We start from the raw sequence: 27782 nt of genomic DNA, 5'->3' as shown, positions 1-27782 counted from the left end.
TTTATTTAACGACATGTAAGCCTCGGACAGGCAACTGTTGTCGTGACAAATCATGACAATGAAGTGAATGAACACAATGTTTTGGGCAGAACAAATAATTAGAAAGAAAGGGCAGCATACTTTTTTTATTTTATTTCTGTGTGTGTGTGTGTGTGTGTGTGTGTGTGTGTGTGTGTGTGCGCGAGCGTGCGTCAGTGTTTTTATCACCTTTTTGACCTAGATTTAACACAATCAATGGCCAATGAAGGGCCCCAGGAGCCCATTTTTCAGGGTGTCAAACCTAGTACCTCACGGTCCAATTTCCCTGAAGTGCCTGTGAGAGCCAAAGGGCCCCACATGGGCCCCTGGGCCAGGGCCCCACTTGCCCGAAGGCTAATTTGTCCCTGGCGTGTGAGCGTGCACGCATGTCTCCACACGCACGCCATCGGCTAGTCGGCCGCTACGCCAATTCAGTATTGGATGTGATAACATAAAAACAACATTGAATTTGTTTTTAAATTTCAGATTTCTTTAGTTTTTATTCCTTTTTTTCCCACCCCTTTTTGGGAATGTTTTTTGAAAATCTTTTCAAATAAATAGTCATAAACAAACTTGTATGAAACATGAAAAACCGAGAAGGACCCATATAAATGTGTCCCCGACACACACAGTCGGGTCCCCGACCCACTGTTTGGGACCTGAGGGGTCTTCTAGGTCGGTGGGTTTCAACCCGTTTCACATCAAGGACCATTCATTATTTATGTATTCATCATCTGAGCCACGGACCACTGCTCTAGGTGGTCCCCGGACCACTGCTCTAGGTGGTCCCCGGACCACTGCTCTAGGTGGTCCCCGGACCACTGCTCTAGGTGGTCCACGGACCACTGCTCTAGGTGGTCCACGGACCACTGCTCTAGGTGGTCCACGGACCACTGCTCTAGGTGGTCCCCGGACCCCGGACCACTGCTCTAGGTGGTCCACGGACCGCTGCTCTAGGTGGTCCCCGGACCACTGCTCTAGGTGGTCCCCGGACCGCTGCTCTAGGTGGCCTTGTGCTTCTTGCGGTTGTGGAACTGCTGCGTTTTGCTCTTGATGGATTTGACCAGCAGGGACAGACCGGGGTCAGCCACGCCCGCGCCCACGCCTTCCTGTTTCCCGCCGTCCGTTTCCTGTTTCCTGCCGCCGGGTGCTTCCCGTGAGGTGGGGGGCGTGGTCTGGTGCGGCCCCTCCCCCTCGTGGGCGCGGCGGCGGCGCTTCTCGTCCAATAGGCTCTGAGTGGCGCGGGTCTTCTTGTAGTGAGGGTCCGACGGGTCCAGGTTGAACAGAGCCGACGTGTAGACCGCCTGGAAGCGAGGATCTGACACGTCCACCTGGGAATTAAATATGATTATTATTAGTAGTAGTAGTATTAATGGAAGTGAGGGTCTGACACATCCACCTGGAAGACATTATTACTATTATTATAATTATAATTATTATAATAATAATACTAATTACTTGCGCAAGCAGAGCGCGCAAGTAATAGTTTTGCACCGTCCCAGCCAACCCGCCACTTTTGATGCGTATGCAAATAAAACAGCAAATTGTGCCTGATTTGCTGGGACCAGATTACATGGTGTGTATTGTATATGTCCATCAAATTGTGCCTTATTTGCTGGGACCAGATTACATGGTGTGTATATGTCCATCAAATTGTGCCCGATTTGCTGGGACCAGATTACATGGTGTGCGCAAGTAACTAGCTCTCAATGATGATGTAAGAAATACAGTATGTGTATTAAAGGACCCTATGGGCCCGATTCATTAAAAAGAAATACGCCACCGTTACACTGTGGCGGAAACAGATATCGTATTTATCTGTCCGATCAAGCAAAGTTGAGATGACGTGTTATTCAGAGAAGCTGGTGTAATCGCTGAGTGTATCCTTTCCGCATTTTCCCCAAGCGATTCGCCTGGTGTCGCCTGGTTAGTTGGAACATCCACGCACATTCTACACCATATAAGGCAACAGGAAATCTCGAAATACGTCATCATAGCGGCACAGAGGATTCCCAAACTTTAAATTCTATACAACAGCGCGATGAGCTTGTAGAGTAGTTAATTTTGACAGGAGGTTCTCTGCACGGACAGATCTTCAAGCAAACAGCGCGAGTTATATGTATATAATTATAAACTAAACTTGTCAACTTGGCACGCATTGCTTCACTCGATCCTTAAATGTCAGAGTTAACTGATATGTTACAGTTACTTTCACATAATGAGAAAGAAGTTAATTTGTACTGTTCACCACGACCAAATGCTATATTACAACTCGGCAATGATAAGCCCTTACTGATGAATGCACCTGAGGGTTATAAAAAAAGAAAGAACACTCGCCTGCAGAAGTAAAATAGATATCCGATGTATCAGATGTAAATTCATTTCATGATGTCGTCATATTAAAATGATTCGCGGGACACGGCAAACTTGATTCATCTCATGATGAGATCAATGTAGTAGCCTACAGCATATAGCCTACACAGCTACAACGTTGCCCATATTATAATTAATTAAGGTGAGCTGGCTTAAAACTGACTGGCCAAATTGCACGCGCTGATGCCATAATGTGGATTTATAGCCCTCGTCGTGACTGCTGTCTGTCTGTCAGACCGGCATGTCTGCACCATAGAATGCCATAGATAGACCATATAACAGTCGTGTTCTGTCCTTGCCGGGCTCACCGCGCATATTAATTTTCCAATGTAAATTTCACCCAGATTGGACTCGGTTCAGCGGCCGCATGCTGCTGTCCGCCCCCCACACACACACACACACACACACACACACACACACACACACACACACACACACACACACACACACACACACACACACACACACACACACACACACACACACACACACACACACACACACACACACACACACACACACACACACACACACACACACACACACACACACACACACACACACACACACACACACACACACACACACACCAACAGTCAGAGAACTGACTCACTAAACAACACTAACACACACTAAACAACGTTGGATTCGTACAGTGCAGAATGCAGATAAGTGTAGGCCTATGTTCTTATTATAATTGTGAGTTTGTTTTTTAACATGCAGCGCGTCCACGGGAGCCGATCTACAAGCTCACAACGCGTTGCACTGCGAGTAGCCCAGAGAAGGCTGTCAAGTGAGCAGCGCAATCGCGCATGCTATAGAAATATCCTAATAAATTTAAAAAAAAGGTGTCGCTTGCAGGGGCAGTTTCCTTATGGGACTTGCCTCTAGAATGCATGCATATTGCATAGGCATACAAGTGCAAGTGCACTCGGCTTTTATATATCATTTTTTTATGTGCTGAACAATGTTAGGGTCGGGACACATGCCTACATATTTTATCTGCGATTTGGGAACTATTTATTGATTCAGCATGAAGACTAAAGCCTTCTGAATATATCCGTAAATTCGTCCGCCACCTAAAGAGGTCCCGTGGGATTTTACGGAGTTTCCGACCAACCTACGTGAGCGTCAAGTTCACGGCCATTTCCATGAATTCCAAATTAATGTGGGAAATCCACGTAAATGCCTTTCCGCTAGCTTCACGTCATTATATCAGCGTAAACACGTTGAAGAATCAGGCCCAATGAGTGTAATTGGTCTTCGATGGTGACGTAATGACGATATGTTTTAGTGTTGGGATGATTAAAAGGTAATGCTCCTGTGTATACATGTATGTAATCTGGTCCCAGCAAATCAGGGACAATTTGCTGTTTTATTTGCATACGCATAAAAAGTGGCGGGTTGGCTGGGACGGTTTTTGGCGCAACCAAAATGCTCCTGTGTATACTTGTATGTAATCTGGCACCACTGCCGTATCAGGCACAATTTGCTGGGACGGTGCATACGCATAAAAAGTGGCGGGTTGGCTGGGACGGACAAATTACACATATACATAGTATATGTATATATGTAATTGGTTGACAGTTTGTAGCGGTCGAAAGTACCTGCGCGCTCTGCTTGCGCACTAGTTGGCCATTTATGGCCTACTAGTGTGCAACAAGCAAGTATGCACTCGACAGAGTGCAGTTCTAGTTATTATTATTATTAGTAGTAGTAGTATTAATGGAAGTGAGGGTCTGATGCATCCACCTGGGAACGAAATATATATATATTATTATTAAAACAAATCAGATTAATTTATTTTAACCGCATTTTAAACACATCTTATCAACTAACAGGTTAATGGATCAGTTGAATAAATGGATGATTCACATCCCTAATAATAAAATAATCCAGTCACCAAAGAGGATGAGGGTTTAATATCATAATAATATAATCCAGTCACCAAAGAGGACGAGGGTTTAGAATCTGATGAATGCATCCCTGAAGGTCAGTATTAACTCTAACCCCAGTTATCACAGTAACTAGGAGTGATCAAAGGAACCACAACTGATTTAATTAATGAGCCTTTCTGCCTTCCTTTTTTGTGACGTCAGAACAGGCCAGCTCCATATATGGATGCTGGGCAGGGGCCCTTCCTGTCCAGAGCCCCGGGCAGAGGGGCCTTTTGTGGCGGTTCTGGACAACCGTGGGTCCGACCAACTCGACACCGGGCCCTGCCCTCCCTGTGGGGGTGTGGAACGACACCGGGCACTGCCCTCCCTGTGGGGGTGTGGAACGACACCGGGCACTGCCCTCCCTGTGGGGGTGTGGAACGACACCGGGCCCTGCCCTCCCTGTGGGGGTGTGGAACGACACCGGCCACTGCCCTCCCTGTGGGGGTGTGGAACGACACCGGGCACTGGCCCTCCCTGTGGGGGTGTGGAACGACACCGGGCACTGCCCTCCCTGTGGGGGTGTGGAACGACACCGGGCACTGCCCTCCCTGTGGGGGTGTGGAACGACACCGGGCACTGCCCTCCCTGTGGGGGTGTGGAACGACACCGGGCACTGCCCTCCCTGTGGGGGTGTGGAACGACACCGGGCACTGCCCTCCCTGTGGGGGTGTGGAACGACACCGGGCACTGCCTTCCCTGTGGGGGTGTGGAACGACACCGGGCACTGCCCTCCCTGTGGGGGTGTGGAACGACACCGGGCACTGCCCTCCCTGTGGGGGTGTGGAACGACACCGGGCACTGCCTTCCCTGTGGGGGTGTGGAACGACACCGGGCACTGCCTTCCCTGTGGGGGTGTGGAACGACACCGGGCACTGCCTTCCCTGTGGGGGTGTGGAACGACACCGGGCACTGCCCTCCCTGTGGGGGTGTGGAACGACACCGGGCACTGCCCTCCCTGCGGGGGTGTGGAACGACACCGGGCACTGCCCTCCCTGCGGGGGTGTGGAACGACACCGGGCACTGCCCTCCCTGCGGGGGTGTGGGACGTGCGGGTCGGATTTGAAGTCGGTGGGGCGAACGGTTCTGGAGTTACATGGATTACATACAGACAGACGTACAGACAGGAGGTACCTGGAAGTGGTCTTCTTCCAGAGGTTGGTCGTTCTTCTCCAGATGTTTGCGTTTCTTCTTGCTGAGGTTCTGTCGCTCAACGATGTCATCGTAGCTGAAGTGTTTCCGCTGACCGTCCTCTGGCTCGTCCATCAACAGAGCCATCTCAGCCTGGTGCGCGCACACACACACACACACACACACACACACACACACACACACATATTAATTATTTTATTTGGATCTGCACAAGTGGCGTATACAGAATAGACCCAAACACTGATCAGAATAAGGTTATACATTATATGGTCCAACCAAGCTGCTGCACATGCTTAACACACAGAGGGAAAAGAAGAGAAAAAAAAATATATATATATATATATATATATAGCACATTGTTGACATACTATATACTTGATACTACTAGACAGGATGTTTGTTTTGGGTTTTTTAAGCCACCTAGGGATAAATGACACGGGCACACACACACACACACACGATTAAATACTAACACGTTTTACTGTAGTAAAACTATACTATAAGTTTGTGGTAAAACTAAGACTATAAGGTCCTACCTTTCGACTCTCCAGCTCTGCGTCTTCCTCTGCTGTTCTCTCCTCTTCCTCCTTCTTGCCTTTCTTCCCCTTCGTCTTCACCTTCTTCCTCTTTACCTCTGGAGGGAGAAAAACACAGAAATGACACTGAGTTTAATCCAACAGCAACACCCAGACCTGGAAAATGAACCCTAACCCTAGGCCTAGTAAATAAGGACATGATATAATCTAGGCATTTAGCAGACACTAGGACGTGTGGAGCGTTGTCCAGGGTGTTTTAGAGAAGGGAGAAGAGTCTGGGACGTGTGGGGCGTTGTCCAGGGTGTTTTAGAGAAGGGAGAAGAGTCTGGGACGTGTAGAGCGTTGTCCAGGGTGTTTTAGAGAAGGGAGAAGAGTCTGGGACGTGTGGAGCGTTGTCCAGGGTGTTTTAGAGAAGGGAGAAGAGTCTGGGACGTGTGGAGCGTTGTCCAGGGTGTTTTAGAGAAGGGAGAAGAGTCTGGGACGTGTGGAGCGTTGTCCAGGGTGTTTCAGAGAAGGGAGAAGAGTCTGGGACGTGTGGAGCGTTGTCCAGGGTGTTTTAGAGAAGGGAGAAGAGTCTGGGACGTGTGGAGCGTTGTCCAGGGTGTTTTAGAGAAGGGAGAAGAGTCTGGGACGTGTGGAGCGTTGTCCAGGGTGTGTTAGAGAAGGGAGAAGAGTCTGGGACGTGTGGAGCGTTGTCCAGGGTGTTTTAGAGAAGGGAGAAGAGTCTGGGACGTGTGGAGCGTTGTCCAGGTTGTTTTAGAGAAGGGAGAAGAGTCTGGGACGTGTGGAGCGTTGTCCAGGGTGTTTTAGAGAAGGGAGAAGAGTCTGGGATGTGTGGAGCGTTGTCCAGGGTGTTTTAGAGAAGAGAGAAGAGTCTGGGACGTGTGGTGCGTTGTCCAGGGTGTCTTAGAGAAGGGAGAAGAGTCTGGGACGTGTGGAGCGTTGTCCAGGGTGGTTTAGAGAGGGAGAAGAGTCTGGGACGTGTGGAGCGTTGTCCAGGGTGTTTTAGAGAAGAGAGAAGAGTCTGGGACGTGTGGAGCGTTGTCCAGGGTGGTTTAGAGAAGGGAGAAGAGTCTGGGACGTGTGGAGCGTTGTCCAGGGTGTTTTAGAGAAGGGAGAAGAGTCTATGGGACGCGTGGAGCGCTGTCCAGGGTGTTTTAGAGAAGGGAGAAGAGTCTATGGGACGCGTGGAGCGTTGTCCAGGGTGTTTTAGAGAAGGGAGAAGAGTCTGGGACGTGTGGAGCGTTGTCCAGGGTGTTTTAGAGAAGGGAGAAGAGTCTATGGGACGCGTGAAGCGCTGTCCAGGGTGTTTTAGAGAAGGGAGAAGAGTCTATGGGACGTGTGGAGCGTTGTCCAGGGTGTTTTAGAGAAGGGAGAAGAGTCTATGGGACGTGTGGAGCGTTGTCCAGGGTCTTTTAGATCATATTGATCAGTAAGATATTGATCACATGGTACCTGAGGCTCCTCCCAGCTCCTCGGCGAAGAATGGGTCGTTGAGGTCGACGTCTGAAGGAACGTCGTCATCACTGAGATCTTCTTCAGTTCCACCCTGAAGATCAAAGACATTTTAACATCCTGAAGATCAAAGACATTTTAACATCCTGAAGATCAAAGACATATTAACATCCTGAAGATCAAAGACATATTAACATCCTGGAGATCAAAGACATTAACATCCTGAAGATCAAAGAAATATTAACATCTTGAAGATCAAAGAAATATTAACAGTGTTGTTTCTGGCAGTTTTAGTCAGTCTATGGAATGAAAAGTTTTAGTCACATTTTAGTCACATGGAATGATTTAGTGTTAGTCTAGTTTTATTAAATCTGCAGTTCATGTAGTCGACTAAAACGTATTTTGCCGTCGTAATGGCTTATTTTACACTTGTTTGAGCTTGTAGATCTGCTTTTTTCAGCATGCAACCAGGTGTAAAATGACTCATACTGGATCTCTTGTCCACTAGTCCCCTTCCTAACATTTTAGTCTAGTTTTTATCTGTTGACGACGTAGTTTGTACGGAATTGCCAATACGTGCTATTTTGGTGTGTTTGGGTGAGATCGGGCTGGTGTGTGCATGTGTGTAAGTGTGTGTGTGTGTGTGTGTGTGTGTGTGTGTGTGTGTGTGTGCGCGCGCGTGCGTGCGTGCATGTGTGTGTGCGCGCGTGAGTGCGTGTGTGTGTGTGTGCGTGCATGCATGTGTGTGTGCGCATGTGTGTGGTCACCTGGTTCTTCTTCTGTCTCCTCAGTCTCTTCTTGCTCTTCTTCTTCTCCAGATAGACCTCCCAGGGAGTCAGCTGACCTTTGACCTCCACCTGCTGCTTCTTCTGGACCAGCTTCTCTGTGGTCTGACGGAGGCCTGTTGAGCAAGGCAGCAAACACAATGAACCCACAACCCTCAGGCCTGTTAGTCACATACAGCCGTTTCCAGGGTGTGTGTGTGTGTGTGTGTGTGTGCGCGTGTGTGTGTGTGTGTGTGTGTGTGCAGTACCTGGCGTCCACGTGATCTCCATCTCCATGTGTTTCTCGGTTTTCTTCTCCTTGTCCTGAATTCCCTTCAGCAGCTCTCTGTACTTCTGGATCTGTTGCTCCGCTCTCTGCTTCTTCTGTCTGGGTCTGAGCACCTCTGAAACACACCTTTAACTCATTAGATCTGTGCTCTGCTTCTTCTGTCTGGGTCTGACCACCTCTGAAACACACCTTTAACTCATTAGATCTGTGCTCTGCTTCTTCTGTCTGGGTCTGAGCACCTCTGAAACACACCTTTAACTCATTAGATCTGTGCTCTGCTTCTTCTGTCTGGGTCTGAGCACCTCTGAAACACACCTTTAACTCATTAGATCTGTGCTCTGCTTCTTCTGTCTGCGTCTGACCACCTCATAGTAAGAGAAACCTATCAAATTCTGGGAACTAAATCGTTACAAAGAAATTACTAAAAAGATTGAAATTCAACTCCCGTGCTCCATCGTACAGTCTGGAGCAACGGAAGCTCTGATCATGAGTAAAATATAAATGCTTCCGTCGTACAGTCTGGAGCAACGGAAGCTCTGATCACGAATAAAATATAAATGCTTCCGTCATAGAGTCTGGAGCAACGGGAGCTCTGATCATGAGTAAAATTAAAATGCTTCCGTCGTACAGTCTGGAGCAACGGAAGCTCTGATCATGAGTAAAATATAAATGCTTCAGTCATACAGTCTGGAGCAACGGAAGCTCTGATCACGAGTAAAATATAAATGCTTCCGTCGTACAGTCTGGAGCAACGGAAGCTCTGATAATGAATAAAATATAAATGCTTCCGTCATATAGTCTGGAGCAACGGAAGCTCTGATCATGAGTAAAAATATAAATGCTTCCGTCGTACAGTCTGGAGCAACGGAAGCTCTGATCATGAGTAAAAATATAAATGCTTCCGTCGTACAGTCTGGAGCAACGGAAGCTCTGATCATCATTTTTTTAAATGTATTATACATATTAGGAAACAATCACCTTCTTTTGTCTCCGGCACTCCTTTCTCCTGCTCTTCTGACTCCGCCTCTCCTGTTCCTGGCCCCTCCCCCTCTCCTCCTGGACCCTCCTTTTCTCCTCCTGGACCCTCCTTTTCTCCTCCTGGCCCCTCCCCTTCTCTTCCTGGCCACTCCCACTCTCCCGCTGGCCCCTCCCCCTCCTCGTCGCTGGAGGAGGCGAGGTAAGCGTTGAAGTCCATGTCCATCAGCGCGTCCTTCTTGAAGTCTCTGCTGAGCGCCGTGACGCGGTCATGGTCGTTCTCATCCCACGTCAGCTTCACCTGAACGCACACCACGCATGCACGCACACACACACGTTAACGAACGCCTGATAACGTTAGATTCAACTCTTTTTAGAAACCCCTCACTATGGTGTCGGATGTGTGCAGGTCATGTGTTCGCTTGCCTTCACCAATAGGAGACGATGTTCCAATTTTAACCCATTTTGGCCGGGAACCCATTTTGCATCATGTCGTGCTTTAGCTATTGAAAAATAGCAGATCTACAAGCTCGTAGCGCGCCACTCGGTGTATTGACGAAATTGTCAATATATTTAGTCTTAGTTTTAGTGCTTCCCTCTTCCTGGATGTTGCTTGTTGTCGCGCATTTTTCAACACCGTTACAAACGATTATTATTATTATTATATATCATTACTAGTCTGTCTGTGTGTCTGTCCTTTTTTTTTTCTAAATTTTTATCCCACGATTTTGTAACCCAGTTTTTCTTTTCACCCAGTGCCAATTATCTAATGTAATCCTGGGAGCTACACTTCCTCTGCGAACCTGGGGGGGCAGCGGACTGACCTCATGCCTCCTTCTATGCATGAGGAGTCCAAGCTGCTTCTTTTCACCTGACAGAGGGGAATTTCCCCGGCCGGACGTAGCGCGTGGAAGGGACACGTTATTCCGACCAGTTCCTTTCCCCTCCATCAGGCGCCCCGGCTGGCCAGGGGGAGGTATAGTTTTAGAGACCAGGATTACGGCATGTTTTTGTGAGGGTATCTACCCTAGGGGACACGGGGAGAACATGCAAACTCCACACAGAAAGGCCCTATTGCCAACCCCCGCCTCGGGTATGGGCACTGATGACGCGGAGGAGGGAACACGCCGCCAGTGCCCACAGCGTCCCCAGCGGGAATCGAACCCAGGACCTTCTAGCTGTGAGGCGACAGCACTACCAACTGTGCCACCGTGCACCTCTGTGTGTCTGTCCTATTCCGGGGCACCAGTGAAATGCATGTTGGGACGGACATTGGGATTAATACTGGGACACACTTCTCCGTGTAACAGACCCACCACTCGGACGGGGCATGTTAACGTGAACACACGCGCTGTTTCGACACCACACTGAACATCATTTGCTCTCCATATATTCAGAACGGGTAAAGGACTAGTATATAATAATAATATACTATAAACTCACAGATCCACACCATACTGTTCATATAAGAACGGGTAAGGACTAGTATATAATATAATGTAAACTCACAGATCCACACCACACTGTCCATATATTCAGAACGGGTAAGGACTAGTAATATAATATAATGTAAACTCCAGATCCACACCACACTGTTCATATATTCAGAACGGGTAAGGACTAGTTATATAATATAATGTAAACTCCAGATCCACACCACACTGTTCATATATTCAGAACGGGTAAGGACTAGTAATATAATATAATGTAAACTCCAGATCCACACCACACTGTTCATATATTCAGAACGGGTAAGGACTAGTTATATAATATAATGTAAACTCCAGATCCACACCACACTGTTCATATATTCAGAACGGGTAAGGACTAGTAATATAATATAATGTAAACTCCAGATCCACACCACACTGTTCATATATTCAGAACGGGTAAGGACTAGTAATATAATATAATGTAAACTCCAGATCCACACCACACTGTTCATATATTCAGAACGGGTAAGGACTAGTAATATAATATAATGTAAACTCCAGATCCACACCACACTGTTCATATATTCAGAACGGGTAAGGACTAGTTATATAATATAATGTAAACTCCAGATCCACACCACACTGTTCATATATTCAGAACGGGTAAGGACTAGTTATATAATATAATGTAAACTCCAGATCCACACCACACTGTTCATATATTCAGAACGGGTGTTCTGATACGGGTCATTTCACGACAATCCACTTCATAATAATAACTAGTACAAATTTGCGGGTCCTGTGATGCGGCATCTTGAACCGGAAGTATTAGCCGCAGCATCCTGTCCGTGGCTCAATCCGGCCCTAAACTAGCATGCAACACGCTGCTAACCTGCTAATCTGCTAATCTGCTAACCTGCTAACCGGAACAACGCGCAAGGTTGTCATTGACATCCTAAAGCCCTGACCACACCAAAGGGTCACTCACGGTGGAGGTTCCAGACTAAAGGGTCACTCACGGTGGAGGTTCCACACTAAAGGGTCACTCACGGTGGAGGTTCCAGACGCAGCGCAGAGGAACAGTTTGGGGGTGTAGGCAGCCACGCCCACGTCTGTCGCTACGTCCGTAGGCTCCTCCCCCTCGAAGCTCACGTCATCTGGAATAAAACTGCACATAGCACGCGCACGCACACGCGCACGCACGCACACGTGCACACACACACACACACACACACACACACACACTCAGTGTTAAAAAGACTGTGCCACCGGTGGCACAGTTGGTCGCCTCACAGCTAGAAGGTCCTGGGTTCGATTCCCGCTGGGGACGCTGTGGGCACTGGCGGCGTGTTCCCTCCTCCGCGTCATCAGTGCCCATACCCGAGGCGGGGGTTGGTGATAGGGCCTTTCTGTGTGGAGTTTGCATGTTCTCCCCATGTCCCGTAGGGTAGGTACTCCTCACAAAAACATGCAGTAATCCTGGTCTCTAAACTGCCTCCCCCTGGCCAGCCGGGGCGCCTGATGGAGAGGAAAGGAACTGGTCGGAATAACGTGTCCCTTCCACGCGCTACGTCCGGCCGGGGGAAATTCCCCTCTTGTCAGGTGAAAAGAAGCAGCTTGGACTCCTCATGCATAGAAGGAGGCATGAGGTCAGTCCGCTGCCCCCCCAGGTTGGCAGAGGAAGTGTAGCGCCCAGGATTACATTAGATAATTGGCAAAGGATTGTTGTAGTAACATTTTGTATTGTACATTACATATGATATAACCACGAGTGTCAACAACAGAGTGTGGAGGGGTGTTGTCCAGGGGTTTTCTTTTTTTTTACTGCTAGTTGTGTTTTGTTTTTTGTTTGTTTTTTCTTGTCTTTTTCTTTTGTGTAAGTCATGTGAATTTTGTATGCTTTATTGAAAATCATTAAAAAACTTTGATGACAAAAAAAATAAAGAAATGGTCAAATACATATTTGATCAAGGAATATAATATGACTTTTGGATTCTTATATCAGTGACATGTAGACATTATTGGGTGAATTCAAATTATCACATAATTATTTTTCTTTTTAAAGACGCCAATTATCGACTGGCCGATCGATCGATAATCAACTATCAATAATTTGCATCTCTACTTTCCTTTCCTAAATTTAGGAAAGGAAAGTTTAAAGTCAATTATTTTTTTACACCTCTTTCTCCCAATTCCTTCCCACAACCCAATATGTGTCTGTGTGCGTGTGCGTGTGCGTGTGCGTGTGCGTGTGTGTGCGTGTGTGTGTGTGTGCGTACCGTAGGTCGATGACAGAGCAGGAGCTCTCGTACTCCGAGCGGTCACAGCTCTGGTAGATGTGTGTGTGTGTGTGTGTGTGTGCGTACCGTAGGTCGATGACAGAGCAGGAGCTCTCGTACTCCGAGCGGTCACAGCTCTGGTAGATGGTGTCAGCGGTCAGTGAGGAGTCACACTCCACCACGGCGTAGAAATACTTCAACCTCTTGAACTGGTAGTCACGCAGCGTCTCCCTGTACACTCTGGCACGCACACAGGCACACAAAGGGAAAGTTAGTCGAAATCTGGTAAAATTGGATGTGATTCTATGACATTGTTGATGCCATACCGTACGCAGGGGTTTTATGCGATTACATTGTTGCTGACATACGTGTCCAGGTCAGGGTTACGTTAGGGGTCATAGGTCAGAGGTCAAGGTGGATCTTACTGCTGCTCATGGGTGTCCAGGTCAGGGTCTTCGGGCAGATCCATCATCCTCATTGGTCCTTGGCTCTGTTCCAACTCTCTCCTCTCCTTACCGAACTCTGACGGATAAATCTGGAAACACAAACTATCAGATTAGTGGAACACAAACTATCAGATTAGTCTGGAAACACAATCTATCAGATTAGTCTGGAACACAGACTATCAGATTAGTCTGGAAACACAATCTATCAGATTAGTGGAACACAGACTATCAGATTAGTCTGGAAACACATTCTATCAGATTAGTCTGGAACATAATCTATCAGATTAGTCTGGAAACACAATCTATCAGATTAGTCTGGAACACAAACTATCAGATTAGTCTGGAACACAATCTATCAGATTAGTCTGGAAACACAATCTATCAGATTAGTCTGGAAACACAATCTATCAGATTAGTGGAACACAATCTATCAGATTAGTCTGGAAACACAATCTATCAGATTAGTCTGGAACACAGACTATCAGATTAGTCTGGAACACAAACTATCAGATTAGTCTGGAAACACAATCTATCAGATTAGTGGAACACAGACTATCAGATTAGTCTGGAACACAAACTATCAGATTAGTCTGGAAACACAATCTATCAGATTAGTCTGGAAACACAATCTATCAGATTAGTGGAACACAATCTATCAGATTAGTCTGGAACACAATCTATCAGATTAGTCTGGAAACAGAATCTATCAGATTAGTCTGGAAACACAATCTATCAGATTAGTGGAACACAGACTATCAGATTAGTCTGGAAACACAATCTATCAGATTAGTGGAACACAATCTATCAGATTAGTGGAACACAATCTATCAGATTAGTCTGGAAACACAATCTATCAGATTAGTCTGGAAACACAATCTATCAGATTAGTGGAACACAATCTATCAGATTAGTCTGGAACACAAACTATCAGATTAGTCTGGAACACAGACTATCAGATTAGTCTGGAACACAGACTATCAGATTAGTCTGGAAACACATTCTATCAGATTAGTCTGGAACACAATCTATCAGATTAGTCTGGAAACACAATCTATCAGATTAGTCTGGAACACAAACTATCAGATTAGTCTGGAACACAATCTATCAGATTAGTCTGGAACACACAATTTTGCAAAAAATAGCAGACCTACAAGTTCATAGCGCGGCACTTGGTGAAGTATTTATATTTAAACAATATGAAGAAAGTCTCCACTCGGATCCCCCACACAGTGACAGCCCTCCATGTTTACGCACGACAGACAGACAGAATAGTCTGTACACTGCAGTGTTTTTTATGTTTCCTTAAAGGACCACTTCACCACTTTTCAACCTATCTTCATATAATAGGTCCTCACTAATAATCATGAAAAAATGCCGCAATTTGTTTCTACTCTGTCTGTGTCTCATAGGAGGGCTGTGGGCAGTTCAGAAACCGTCTTCCAGTGACATCATCGATGGGGAATACAAGCTAATAGAAACTGCAGGCTTTCTAGTCCTGAAAAGTTGCAATGCGAAAATCTGCCTAATGATGATGTCACTGGAAGACGGTTTCTAAACTGCCCACAGCCCTCCTATGAGACACAGACTGAGTAGAAAATAATCGTGCCTTTTTATCATGATTATTAGTGAGGACCTATTATATGAAGATAGGTTGAAAAGTGGTAAAGTGGTCCTTTAAGCAATAGATTAATGTGCTCGTCCTCATATTTCGATGAGGGCTTAATTCAGTCTGCTTATTTGACCACATGGTCACATGGAGACCTAACGGGACATCTTTGTACTGTACGTAAAATTAATATCCCTTCTCCATCTCCAACTGTGTTTAGCTCCTCATCCGCCACGTGATAGTTTGCTTAATTTCCTTTATTTGCTGCGGGCTGCATTCACACCTGCACCGAATCCTAATCAAGTGCGATTGGAAGCGAAGCGAAACCCCCGTTTTTTTGGGGGGTGGAGTAGAGTGGAGTGGGGTGGAGTAAACTAAATGGAAACTAAATGGAAACTAATTTGGAAACTAAATGGAAACTAATTTGGAAACTAAATGGAAACTAATTGGAAACTAAATGGAAACTGGTGTGGTGAAGACGACCTTACTCCTCATCTTAAATGTGTAACAGTGTAACCTACTCACATGGTAATACATCACATGGTAATACATCACATGGTAATACATCACATGGTAATGCATCACATGGTAATGCATCACATGCAGGCGAGCTGCGGCATTCTGGATCAGTTGGAGAGGCTTACAGGTGTGTGTGTGTGTGTGTGTGTGTGTGTGTGTGTGTGTGTGTGTGTGCGTGCGCGTGTGTGTTAGAGCTCTTCACGCTCTTCACCATTTTCAGAACAAATATGGGTAAATTCACATTTCACAGCACTGCCACTCAAGTGTGGAATGCCCCGCCCCCTTCCCTCAAAACAAGCAGATCACATGGTTTCCTTTAAAAAGGGTCTGAAAACTCACCCGTCACTGTCTTCAGGTCAAAGGGAGAGAAGGTGATTGGCTCTCCCCCCCCCCCTTTTTTTATGTTTTATTAATGTATTTATATTCCAACCTGTACGTATAGATCTAGTGTGTTTGGGAAACGTATTGTTTGTTGTCACTATTGTCATTGTGAATGAATGCATGGGACCTGAATGGAAACAAGACCTCTAAGGTCTTTCTTATCGGTGCTGTCTTTTTGGACCAATGCTGTACTTGACTGTACCCTGTACTGTTTGCATCTAATTGTCTAATAAAATTATCAATTAATCAATCAATCAGACTGGCACACAATCACACACTGAATGAATATTTTATTAACAGTTCACACACACAGTACAGTAGCGTACTACGGGTCATCTCGGATCCACTCGTACCGGACATTACGCATAATGCTTGACAGACCCGAGATTTGAGGGGGGGGGATAGGTCCGATTCCGACCCGATTCCGAGTGATTACGTTAAAAAAACACGACTCAGACCCGAGGGTCTCGGGTCAACTCGGGGGACCTGGTGAGGAGCTCTAGTGTGTGTGTGTGTGTGTGTGTGTGTGTGCGCGTGCTTGCGTAGGGGCCGTTACCTTCACAGAGATGACCACTCCCCCTTTAGGTTTAAAGGAGTTGAAGACAAACAGAAGGTCTTTGGCTTTGATCCTATCCCAGTCCATGTTACACACCGCTAGCCTGGAGGACACCTGCACACACACACACACACACACACATTATAGACACACACACACATTATAGACGCACACACACGCGTGCGTGCGCGCGCGCTAGGGCTGACCCAAAAAAATGGATTAATCAACGTTCAATCGATACGCACGGGAATCGATTTTTACATTTTTTAATCAAATAGTCATTTAAAAAAAAGCGGACGCTTTTGGTCCGCGAGACGGCCCCATTTGGTCCACGAGCCATGCTTGCGCCTCGCAGCACCTCACAACGCCTCCTCTTTCCCCCGTGTTAACAACAAGGAAGTGCAGCTGCAGTCCCAGGAGCCAGGAAAAATAAATCGAAAGTGTGGTTGCATTTTAAAGGTTGTAGGCTACACGAGAGTGAAAATGACCCCTGGGAAAATCCCTAATTGAGAGAGTGTAGGCAAGCGCACCACAGCTCAGTGGACATTAAATATAGGCTACCATGTTTGACAAGTCATATAAAAACATTACTTACACCCAAATGAAAATATAAACTTCACAGATTATAGATCACTTGGAATTATAACAATCTGTTGAGTATTGCCTGAATAATGCCACTATAAAATCCCAACTTTTATCGATGCGCCATTGCGCTGAGAACCTTGTGGAGCCTGGCGGTGTACATTATACTTGTGAGGACCTGCTTGGATTCACATGGTGAGTGCGCTCAGTGCGCGCACCGAAAATTCAAAGATCTGCAATCTCATGCGCTGCGTTGTGCATATTGGCTGAGTATAATGGCACGAATGAAACTAGGCCTATACATTTATTTTGGCGATGCGGAGAATTGATTTTGCCGTTGTCAGCGATATCTTTTTTTTTTCTTGTCTGAAGACTGACCTGTTCCATCACTGTGAACTCCCATGCAGCAGAGCAGCTCCTACAGACCCAGACCAAAACACCTTTTCTCTTTGGCATTTAATTGCACCTGATCGTATTATTGTAATTATGTAGCCTATACTATTTGCTGTTTTTTCTTTTAATTATGCTTTTTTTTGTGCGCCGATGGTGATGCTCCACTTGTTTCAGCCTGTAGGCCTACAGCACTTTGGTCAGCTTCTATTGTTTTAAATGTGCTATGTAAATAAAGTTTGATTTAGGCCTATATTGGAGCAGGTGCTGGCAAATAACTAATTACTGTAATGCCGTGCAGTGAAGTTGCGCAAATGTCAACTCAATTAGCAAGCGGAGATGCTCTTATGCACTCTGCACTGCAGTCTGCAGCACAATGACTGCAGATATCTTCTTAAAGTTTACTTATTATGGTTTACTTTCAACCATAAACCATAATATGATTGACAAACCTTGGATTATAATTCTTCATCGACCAACAGCGCATGCAGCATGACTATGAGGTAATTTAACTATGTGGGATTTCTCCATCGGCATCGCAGAGTGGCATTATTCAGGCAATACTCAACAGATTGTTAAAACTCAAAGTGATCTATAATCTGTGAAGTTTATATATTTTTTCCCATACGCACACTCACAGTCACATTAACTTTATGATCAATCAAATCAACCGTGGTTGATTTTATTTCTGACAAGTGTCAGGCTTGAAGAGTTCATTCATGTTACCGTTCGTTTACAATTGACAGAGGAGTTTGGATTATATATATTTTTATAAGTTTATAAGATGCCCCACAAGATGCCCTCACACCCCCCCGTTGGGTTTCGAAGCGTCGACGATCGAAAAACAAATTTATATCGAAGCGTCGATCATCAAAAACGTGATCGAAGGTCAGCCCTAGTGTGCGCACACGCACACACACACTATAAACAAACACACACACACACACACACACACACTCATATTGTCCTTGTCACTATACTATGTGGAGTGTCTCCCCAGTCGTGTGTGTGTGTGTGTGTCACCTGGTCGCTGCGTGCAGCGTCTTTGCACAGCTCTCCCCAGTCGTGTGTGATCTGCTCTTCCTCCCGTCTCAGGACGGTCTCCACATCCTCCCCCTCCCCCTCCTCCTCCTCCTCCTCCTCTTCGTCGGAGCTCGTCTCCACGTTGCCGAAACCTCTGGCCAGATCCTCCGACGCGTCGGAGTCACCGTCGTCTGACCGGACGAGACAGAGACACAGAGTCTTCATCACATGAACACATGCCAACAAGAACAGGCTCAGTAGAACACAACCAGAGTCTTCATCACATGAACACATGCCAACAAGAACAGGCTCAGTAGAACACAACCAGTCTTCATCACATGAACACAATCAGAGTCTTCATCACATGAACACAACCAGAGTCTTCATCACATGAACACAACCAGAGTCTTCATCACATAAACACAACCAGTCTTCATCACATGAACACAATCAGAGTCTTCATCACATGAACACAACCAGAGTCTTCATCACATGAACACAACCAGAGTCTTCATCACATAAACACAACCAGTCTTCATCACATGAACACAACCAGAGTCTTCATCACATGAACACAACCAGAGTCTTCATCACATGAACACATGCCAACAAGAACAGGCTCAGTAGCCTCTTCAAAGTAGCACAAAGAGCCCAACTCATAGACCAATATAGAGCGTCGCAGTCCCTCCCCCTTTCAGAAAAACGAGTGGCCCAGGAAATGAAAGCCCAATGCATTCTCCCATCGGCACTTCTTATTTAATTTATTTAAAGACGGTTACGCCGCGGACAAAGCCAACTCGGATCGTGACAAATCATGACAATGAACACAATGTTTTGGGCCGATCAAATCATTAGAAAGAAGAAAAGAAAGTCAGGAGACAACACTATTTGTTTTGTTTTTTGTCTTATAAATGATTTGATCGGCCCAAAACATTGTGTTCATTGTCATGATTTGTCACGATCCGAGTTGGCTTTGTCCGCGGCGTAACCGTCTTTAAATAAAATAAATAAGAAGTGCCGATGGGAGAATGCATTGGGTTTTGATTTCCTGGGCCACTCGTTTTTCTGAAAGGGGGAGGGACTGCGGCGCTCTATAGAGACAGAACCCAGGCCCAACCTGTACAAGAGGCAGATGCTTAAGAGGGTCTCCTCCCTCCTGGAGGTCTCGGATCACATATTGCACTTTGCTGACTTTTTTGCTACTATTGGATGTCATGAATTCTCTGTCTCTCGTGCCCTGTTCTTAGATCTTAGTCCTTTATTGAATGTTGTTTGTTGTGTGCATTTTTTTCCACTATTATCTGCAGCTCGATCTGCAAGCAAGAGTGCCGCGCTACGAGCTTGTAGATCTGAAAATGAAAATGTGGCGCAAATCTTTGAGTATATATTCTTTCAGAGCGGTCCAGGATGGACCTCTGAGGCCCAGGATGGACCGCTGAGCCAAAATACATCTTCTAGGGCTCCTGAACATGGAATAGTGCGAGAACCACTGACGTAGAAACACAGGGTATTTCAGAAAACTGCCTAAATGGGCTAACACCAGAACATCACATTTATACCTTCATCGTCTTCATCATCTTCATCATCTTCGTCACCACTTCCTGTGACACCGTCTCTCTGCTTTGCCTCTCCCTCCATGCTCAACTCATCACCATCACCTGGGAACAGAGGTGACAGCCAATGACATGTTAGATCATCACCTGGGAACAGAGGTGATAGCCAATGATATGTTAGATCATCACCTGGGAACAGAGGTGACAGCCAATGACATGGTAGATCATTGCTTGGGAACAGAGGTGACAGCCAATGACATGTTAGATCATCGCTTGGGAACAGAGGTGACAGCCAATGACATGTTAGATCATTGCTTGGGAACAGAGGTGACAGCCAATGACATGTTAGATCATTGCTTGGGAGCATATTTGACAGCCAATGATATTGATATGTTAGCTGACAAGGTTCTCGTCACATTGATGTGTTTTCGGTGGCTTTACACTAGAGGGCGCTCTTCCCTAACCTACAGTGCGCCTGATGGAGGGGAAAGGAACTGGTCTCTATACTGCCTCCCCCTGGCCAGCCGGGGCGCCTGATGGAGGGGAAAGGAACTAGTTGGAATAACGTGTCCCTTCTAGGGCTGTCAGTTCACCTCTATAATCCAATTCGAATTTCATTGCTTCATTATTTGTAATTTTCGAAAATATTCGAACATTTACATTGTTTATTTGAGCTCATATTTAGCCTATAATAATACACGTGGCTGGCATGTCTTGTGAGTTTTGGGAAGTGCATAGTTTTGACAGGTCTGCCTGCTGTGGACAGTGAAACCCTGACAAGGGCAGACGCAACGATAAAGTCTATCATTCATTGTGAAGCCAGCAACATGTTGATGCAAACAGACGTGTACAGTAGCTGCTCCAAATGATATTAGCATTCGTCTGTGTCTGCCCGTGTAAACGCAGCATTGTCCAATGTCCCCCCGCTGCGGAGCGGACCGTTGCCCCGTCGGCTAGAATGCTGTCGGAAAAAAGGCCGCCTCCCGTGTACCATAGTGTTATTAAGGAGGACTCATTATGGGGTCAGAACAGTCTGGCTTCTAACGATATGGACCAGAGTTAAACTAATGTTAGCTCCCATGCTAACTAGTTGCTACCCTCGTCAGAAACAACACCACAGATCGGGTGGAAGATGCTGATATCACTTTGCTTGTGCCCGTGGATGGGAAATGAGATTTAAAAGGCTATAGAAGCGTGGATGAAAGGCAAGCACAGATGTGCAATAAAGTTGTGTCGTGAGACTATTATGATTTTCGTTCTACCGGCGATTTCTGTCTGTGTAGTATACTAGACGTATCTATGTATGTGTTACAAGGGTTTGTGTGTCTGCGATTAAAAGGGTTACTGTTTACAACAGCCAGTAAGCCCGCCCACCCTGTAGACTGTCTCTGATTGGCTTACCCTGAAATCTGGCCCTACATTAGCCAATCAATGACCTCTTCTGCGACGTGACCGGACGTGCACCTTTTCACATGCAGTGGAAGCGGCCGGGGAGATTTCACAGCGGTAGATTAGTTACTCAATACATTTAGTGAGCGGATAAAATAACATAAAACAAAATAAAAATATTAAATAGAATTAATAAATGATAAAAGCTCCATTCGAATGGCAATTTTAGCTTTCGAATATATATACATTTTTTAATATTCAAATTTCTTTCATATTATGAAATTCGTTCTGACAGCACTAGTCCCTTCCACGTGCTACGTCCAACCAGGGAAACTCCCCTCTGTCAGGTGAAAAGAAGCAGCTTGGACTCTTCATGCATAGAAAAAAACATGAGGTCAGTCCGCTGCCCCCCCCAGGTTGGCAGAGGAAGTGTAGCGCCCAGGATTACATTAGATAATTGGCACTGGGTGAAAAGAAAAACTGGGTTACAAAATCGTGGGATAAAATTTAAAAAAAGGGGGGGAGATAATTGACACAAAAAAATGGTGGGATAAAGTTTAAAAAACAACCACAAATGAAACTATGTCCCGTAGTACCTTCTTCCACCACTCTGACACCTTGCAGCGCTGTTTGACCTTTGACCTGGATGTCTCCCTCCCTCACTGTCTCACAAAGGTCAGAGGTCACTCCATCCGACTCCTCCTCTTCCTCCTCCTTCTTCTTCTTCTGTTTTTTCTCCTTCTTCACCTCCTTCGTACCGCTGCTGGCCTCCTCCTGTTTCTAGGGTGATGACGTCATCATTACATCATCGTTGACCGTTAATTATCACACAGATAATTGCGACTTTAACGAAGTAAACACATTCAACGAGCATTTCTCCTAACTGGTCTTAACGAGCTAATTAAAGTGCCTTGCCAAAAAACAAATAAATGGTGACAGTCTTAATCATCATTCCATCATCATCGGTGTCAGAGAGGTTAAATAATAATATTAACAATAATAATTGCGAACGCAGTGAGCACTTACTATGAGACCTAGCAGATCATGTCTGTCTGTCTGTCTGTCTGTCTGTCTGTCTGTGTGTGTGTGTGTGTGTGTGTGTGTGTCCATATTTGGACGTATAGCTGCTTTGGGGACTCCTTATATGGTTATGGCTAAGTTAAAAACTTAACTTAAAAATAACTTAACTTAAAAAAATAACTTAAAAATAAATCTTAAAAAACCCAAATATGTACGAGCAACGTTCGCTTCCCGCGTTTGCGCGTCTTACTGGTAATAATAATACCAATACCAATAATACTACTGTAACATTCAGATATTTCTATCACTGCTACGAATTATTTAAATCACGGGTTGTAAATGATCTCCTATAGGATACAATAGATAAAGGGAATGTAAAGAAATAGCCTAAATAAGCAGCAGAAAACACAGTCAGAAACAAAGCTCACGTCAACCTTTTATCTAGTAATCAAAGCAACAGTTATACAGAGTTGAATGAATGAATAACGAATGTCTGTTTCTCGCGCACACACGCACGCGCTCCCTTATTGTTTTGTATTGTTCCGTGTTTCCAAACAAAGTCTGTTTCTCTCCAAGCGTTCCTTCCCGCACGTAAAAGTCCCTCCAAAGCAAAGTAATTATGTAAAAGAAAATTAATCCATCCCAGAAGCAAATGTAATCCCAATCAATGTAGGCTACTCCAAACGAAGAGGAAGTCCCTAAATGCGGATCATCGCGGGACGTTGAAATAAATAAACAAAGCTGAACGATCTCACCAGTTGCTGAAGATATGTCTCGAGCCTCCTCGAACTGTGAGCGTTATCGTTCCTGTAGCTATAGCCTTTTGTACGAGGCATTAAAGATAAAACATATACAGGTCCCTCGTAGACTCCCTGTGTGTTTGTCTCTCCCCGTCAGGTCTACCTCAGGCCGGTAACCTCCGCCTACTTTATGGGCGTCAGTCCAACTCAGACCCATGTCACTCAAAAGATATCCAATCATAAACATAGTCTTTAAAACCCCTCAAATAATAACAAAATCACACAATAGACAGCACAGAATATATAGGACCTTACCCTTGATAGATGGCGTTAATTCAGAAATATTAAATAGTACTTTTAAATGTTGATATTAAAATAAATCATGTTTAACTTGTGTGGCAGTTGCTACACTACTACTACTACTACTACTAACAATAACACCAAATAATACCTCCTCATCGTCGTCAGTATCTGAGATGTTGTAGAAGCGTTTGAGGTCGTCTGACGACGTGTGGTTGATTGGACGTCCTCGCTTGTCCACCGTGTACTTCACCTGGAAACACACACGCGCGCGCACACACACACACACACGCACACACACACACACACAAACACAGTGTCACTTGACAGATTGAAATCAGTGAACAGTGGTGGCAATTTTATTGTCTATGACTGCCCTCTGCTGGTGCAAAACTGTCACAACATGTGGACCCACTAAAACAAAGATTTGTAAATAAATGGTAAATGGTGCATTTAGGCACTCATTTATCAATCTAGTGTAAAATCTGCCACAGATTCGAGTGTGGGTTTCGTAGTACACCCACGTTGCCACGGCATTTATAAAGTGATCGCAAACAGCTGATCCTTCCTTCATTTCGTTCCGACGTTAATAAATGTGACGGCTGAAATCTATCTGGCACGCCCTATGAAATCAAGCCTCGCCCTCGTTTTTTCGACATGAACGTTCTGCTATAGGATCCTGAAACCATGGAAACCGCTGGCTTGCCTTGCTGCCCCCTTTCTCATACACATACACACACACACACACACACACACACACACACACACACACACAGACGCATGCACTCGCAACTTGCAACTTGTAGGCTATCTTAAATAAATAAACCTGCATGAATTAAATAAAGCTGTCTGTTTCTCCTCTCGCTTCGCTTCACTTGCTGCCCGCCTCACCCCCCCCCGCACGCACGCACATATCGCAATTTGCAAGCAACTTTCACTGTGTGTTGCTAGTTGTGTATCAATTTATTAAAGTATTTTTAATTTAATATACAACAAGATATATTAGTGAACGAAAACCTGAACCTGTGAACCATGAATTAAATTACAAATAGGCACAAACGCTGCTGTTTTGCAGGTGCTCCTCCTGTCCTGTCTGTCTGTCTGTCTCTATCACAGTGGTCCGTCCGTGACACCGTGACCAACTGACCATGCACGTTCGACAGTCTATTTAGATTGCCTCGCAGTCGTTAGTCGCTGCAGTGGCCGGGCTGTCAACTGTCATTATATGAATGTGCAGCCAAAACCGTATATAGCCTCATGTGGCTGGTGGTGGTGGTGGGCTGGCTGGGTAGCCTATACCTATATCTCCCATGCAGTTCCCACTTGCGCTGGCAGCCATGGCACGGTACATTTGGCATTCGAGCGACTTTTATTAGCGGTTTATTAGATTGCACATACCGTAACTCCAGAGTCCAGAAAGACATCGGCCTGCTGTAGATTAGGCTACAGTAGGCTACCCACGTTGGGACTCTCCACAGCTGAGCTGCAGCACTGCTGCACTATAGCCTACTCTCCAACGTCCCGTCATGGAAATATTTCAGCACAGACAGCCCAAATCCTCACATGTATGCGTTCATGCAAAACACTGTTTAAATGGCTTAAGCATCTCTTGCAACATTGTTTTTAATTGCGCGATTTTATCTCCTACTAATTTCATATGACACAAAGACACATCGTTGATGTATTCCTTAACTTTTTAAGCCCCTTTTATATAAACATTTTAGGAGTGAATACATATATGTTTAGATGCCTGTGACAGCCGCAGCTGGTCAAACAATGCTGCTCCGCTGTTCTAAGACAGAAAAACAGGTGAGGACAAAACGTACGCACGGTTGATACATGAGGGCCTTAGAGCGCTTTTATATCACACACACACACACACACACGCATTACATTCACCCATTCACACACCTTTACATAGTCTGCATTACATTTACACACACACACACACACACACACACACACACACACAGAGGGTGAACGTGGCCTACCTTGAAGCGTTTGTCCGTGAACATGGACTTGAAGCGACTGTCGATCTTGATCTTGCGCTCCTTCTCGGGCATCTCCCAGAAGCGAGGGTCTCTCTTCACCTTCTGGAAGCGCTCGTCCCCCCCGCTCGCCTTGTTGTCGTTGGACGCCATGATGGAGATATCTGACGCTCTGCTGTGGAAACAACGAGGCATGTTAGAGACGTGATGGAGATATCTGACGCTCTGCTGTGGAAACAACGAGGCATGTTAGAGACGTGATGGAGATATCTGACGCTCTGCTGTGGAAACAACGAGGCATGTTAGAGACGTGATGGAGATATCTGACGCTCTGCTGTGGAAACAACGAGGCATGTTAACCCATTTAGGCCAGACGTCGAAAAAAAAAAGTATTCTGAAATATATGTTTTAAAGATTTGTGCCGCATTTTCACGATTAAAACAAAATAGCAGACCTACAAGCTCGTAGCGCGCCACTCGGTGGCGCGCTACGAGCTTGTAGATCTGCTATTTTTCAATAGCTAAAGCATAACATAATGCTGAGCACCAGCTGCGCCCCGCTTGATTTACTGCTGTTTCCAACATGACAGCCATGTAAACGCATCTTTCAGAAGGACGAAGGACCCAGAATTCCCCATTCATTTTTCCCATAGACGTTTCATAAAGTATTTATTTAAAGATGTTTAAGCAACTAGAGTTGCAAAAACATTTTTTGATCAACGTTTGCCTGTTATCTCTCCTAATGGTACCAACATCATGGTATCTCTCCTAATGGTACCAACATCATGTTGTCTCTCCTAATGGTACCAACATCATGGTATCTCTCCTAATGGTACCAACATCATGTTGTCTCTCCTAATGGTACCAACATCATGGTATCTCTCCTAATGGTACCAACATCATGTTGTCTCTCCTAATGGTACCAACATCATGGTATCTCTCCTAATGGTACCAACATCATGTTGTCTCTCCTAATGGTACCAACATCATGGTATCTCTCCTAATGGTACCAACACCATGGTATCGCTCCTAATGGTACCAACACCATGGTATCTCTCCTAATGGTACCAACATCATGGTATCTCTCCTAATGGTACCAACATCATGTTGTCTCTCCTAATGGTACCAACACCATGGTATCTCTCCTAATGGTACCAACATCATGTTGTCTCTCCTAATGGTACCAACACCATGGTATCTCTCCTAATGGTACCAACACCATGTTGTCTCTCCTAATGGTACCAACACCATGGTATCTCTCCTAATGGTACCAACATCATGTTATCTCTTCTAATGGTACAAACATCATGTTATCCGTCTAATTATACCTCTTTAAAAACACAGATAAACACCAGGCAGCGTCACACCGGTTCACAACATGCACTATAGCAGCATCGAGGTTAGCTTTAGCATGGGGATGCTAACCCATTGTAAACACAGCGCTAAACAGAGTAATTGGAGCTGAAACGGCGTGGTCGCATGACAACCACACACACACACACACACACACACACACACACACACACACATGTAAACACAGTGCCGTTGACATACTGTCTCGTTAACATGTATGTAGAACATCTTCATGAAGCATTAATGTTACTTTACCTCCAGAGACACTTCTGCTGTCTGCAGGCCAGGGAGGAAGGAACACACGTGTGTGTTTACCCAGCATGCAGCGGGACTCACGTGGCGTAGGTTATCGACAGGAAGTGGACCAAATAAGGGGATCAATTCACTTTACGACTCGCACGTCCGGTACGGCAGCAGATACGGAAACTGTACGTTTCACACTCCATGTGTGAATGTGGAAGTGAACCGGATGCAGTAGGGCGGGCTCTGGACCGGACGTGTGCTACCCAGGAGTAAACAGAAAGCTCGTCGGCGTTGCCATGTCTGCTGGTTATAAGCGACTTGGGGCTTGTTTTTCTATAAAGTTGCTTGTTTTTATGGTCTTGTTTCTAAAGTGTAGTTGTTTATTTGGTCTTGTTTCTAAAGTGTAGTTGTTTATTTGGTCTTGTTTCTAAAGTGTAGTTGTTTATTTGGTCTTGTTTCTAAAGTGTAGTTGTTTATTTGGTC

The 27782-nt window shown here is 45.5% G+C and overlaps 1 protein-coding gene across 1 annotated transcript; it reads right to left on the bottom strand.

Annotated features, from left to right (window-relative positions):
• Window positions 1–110: 110 nt before the first annotated feature.
• On the bottom strand, window positions 111–27344 carry esf1 (ESF1, nucleolar pre-rRNA processing protein, homolog). The gene is made up of 17 exons (XM_080759826.1): window positions 27312–27344; window positions 25708–25879; window positions 23868–23969; window positions 22253–22436; window positions 20274–20372; window positions 18715–18905; window positions 16720–16833; window positions 13637–13746; window positions 13299–13451; window positions 11983–12100; window positions 9503–9800; window positions 8505–8639; window positions 8239–8372; window positions 7472–7565; window positions 6017–6114; window positions 5463–5612; window positions 111–1349 (listed from the first exon to the last, which is right to left on the bottom strand). Exons 2-17 carry the CDS (start codon window positions 25855–25857, stop codon window positions 1020–1022), a joined length of 2460 nt encoding a protein of 819 aa, XP_080615952.1. The 5' UTR covers window positions 25858–25879; window positions 27312–27344; the 3' UTR covers window positions 111–1019.
• Window positions 27345–27782: the final 438 nt, after the last annotated feature.

The sequence above is a fragment of the Protomyctophum bolini genome, assembly GCF_963924005.1.
Source record: "Protomyctophum bolini genome assembly, chromosome: 3".
Taxonomy (NCBI): Eukaryota; Metazoa; Chordata; class Actinopteri; order Myctophiformes; family Myctophidae; genus Protomyctophum; species Protomyctophum bolini.
This window is presented reverse-complemented; position numbering and strand designations above follow the sequence as displayed.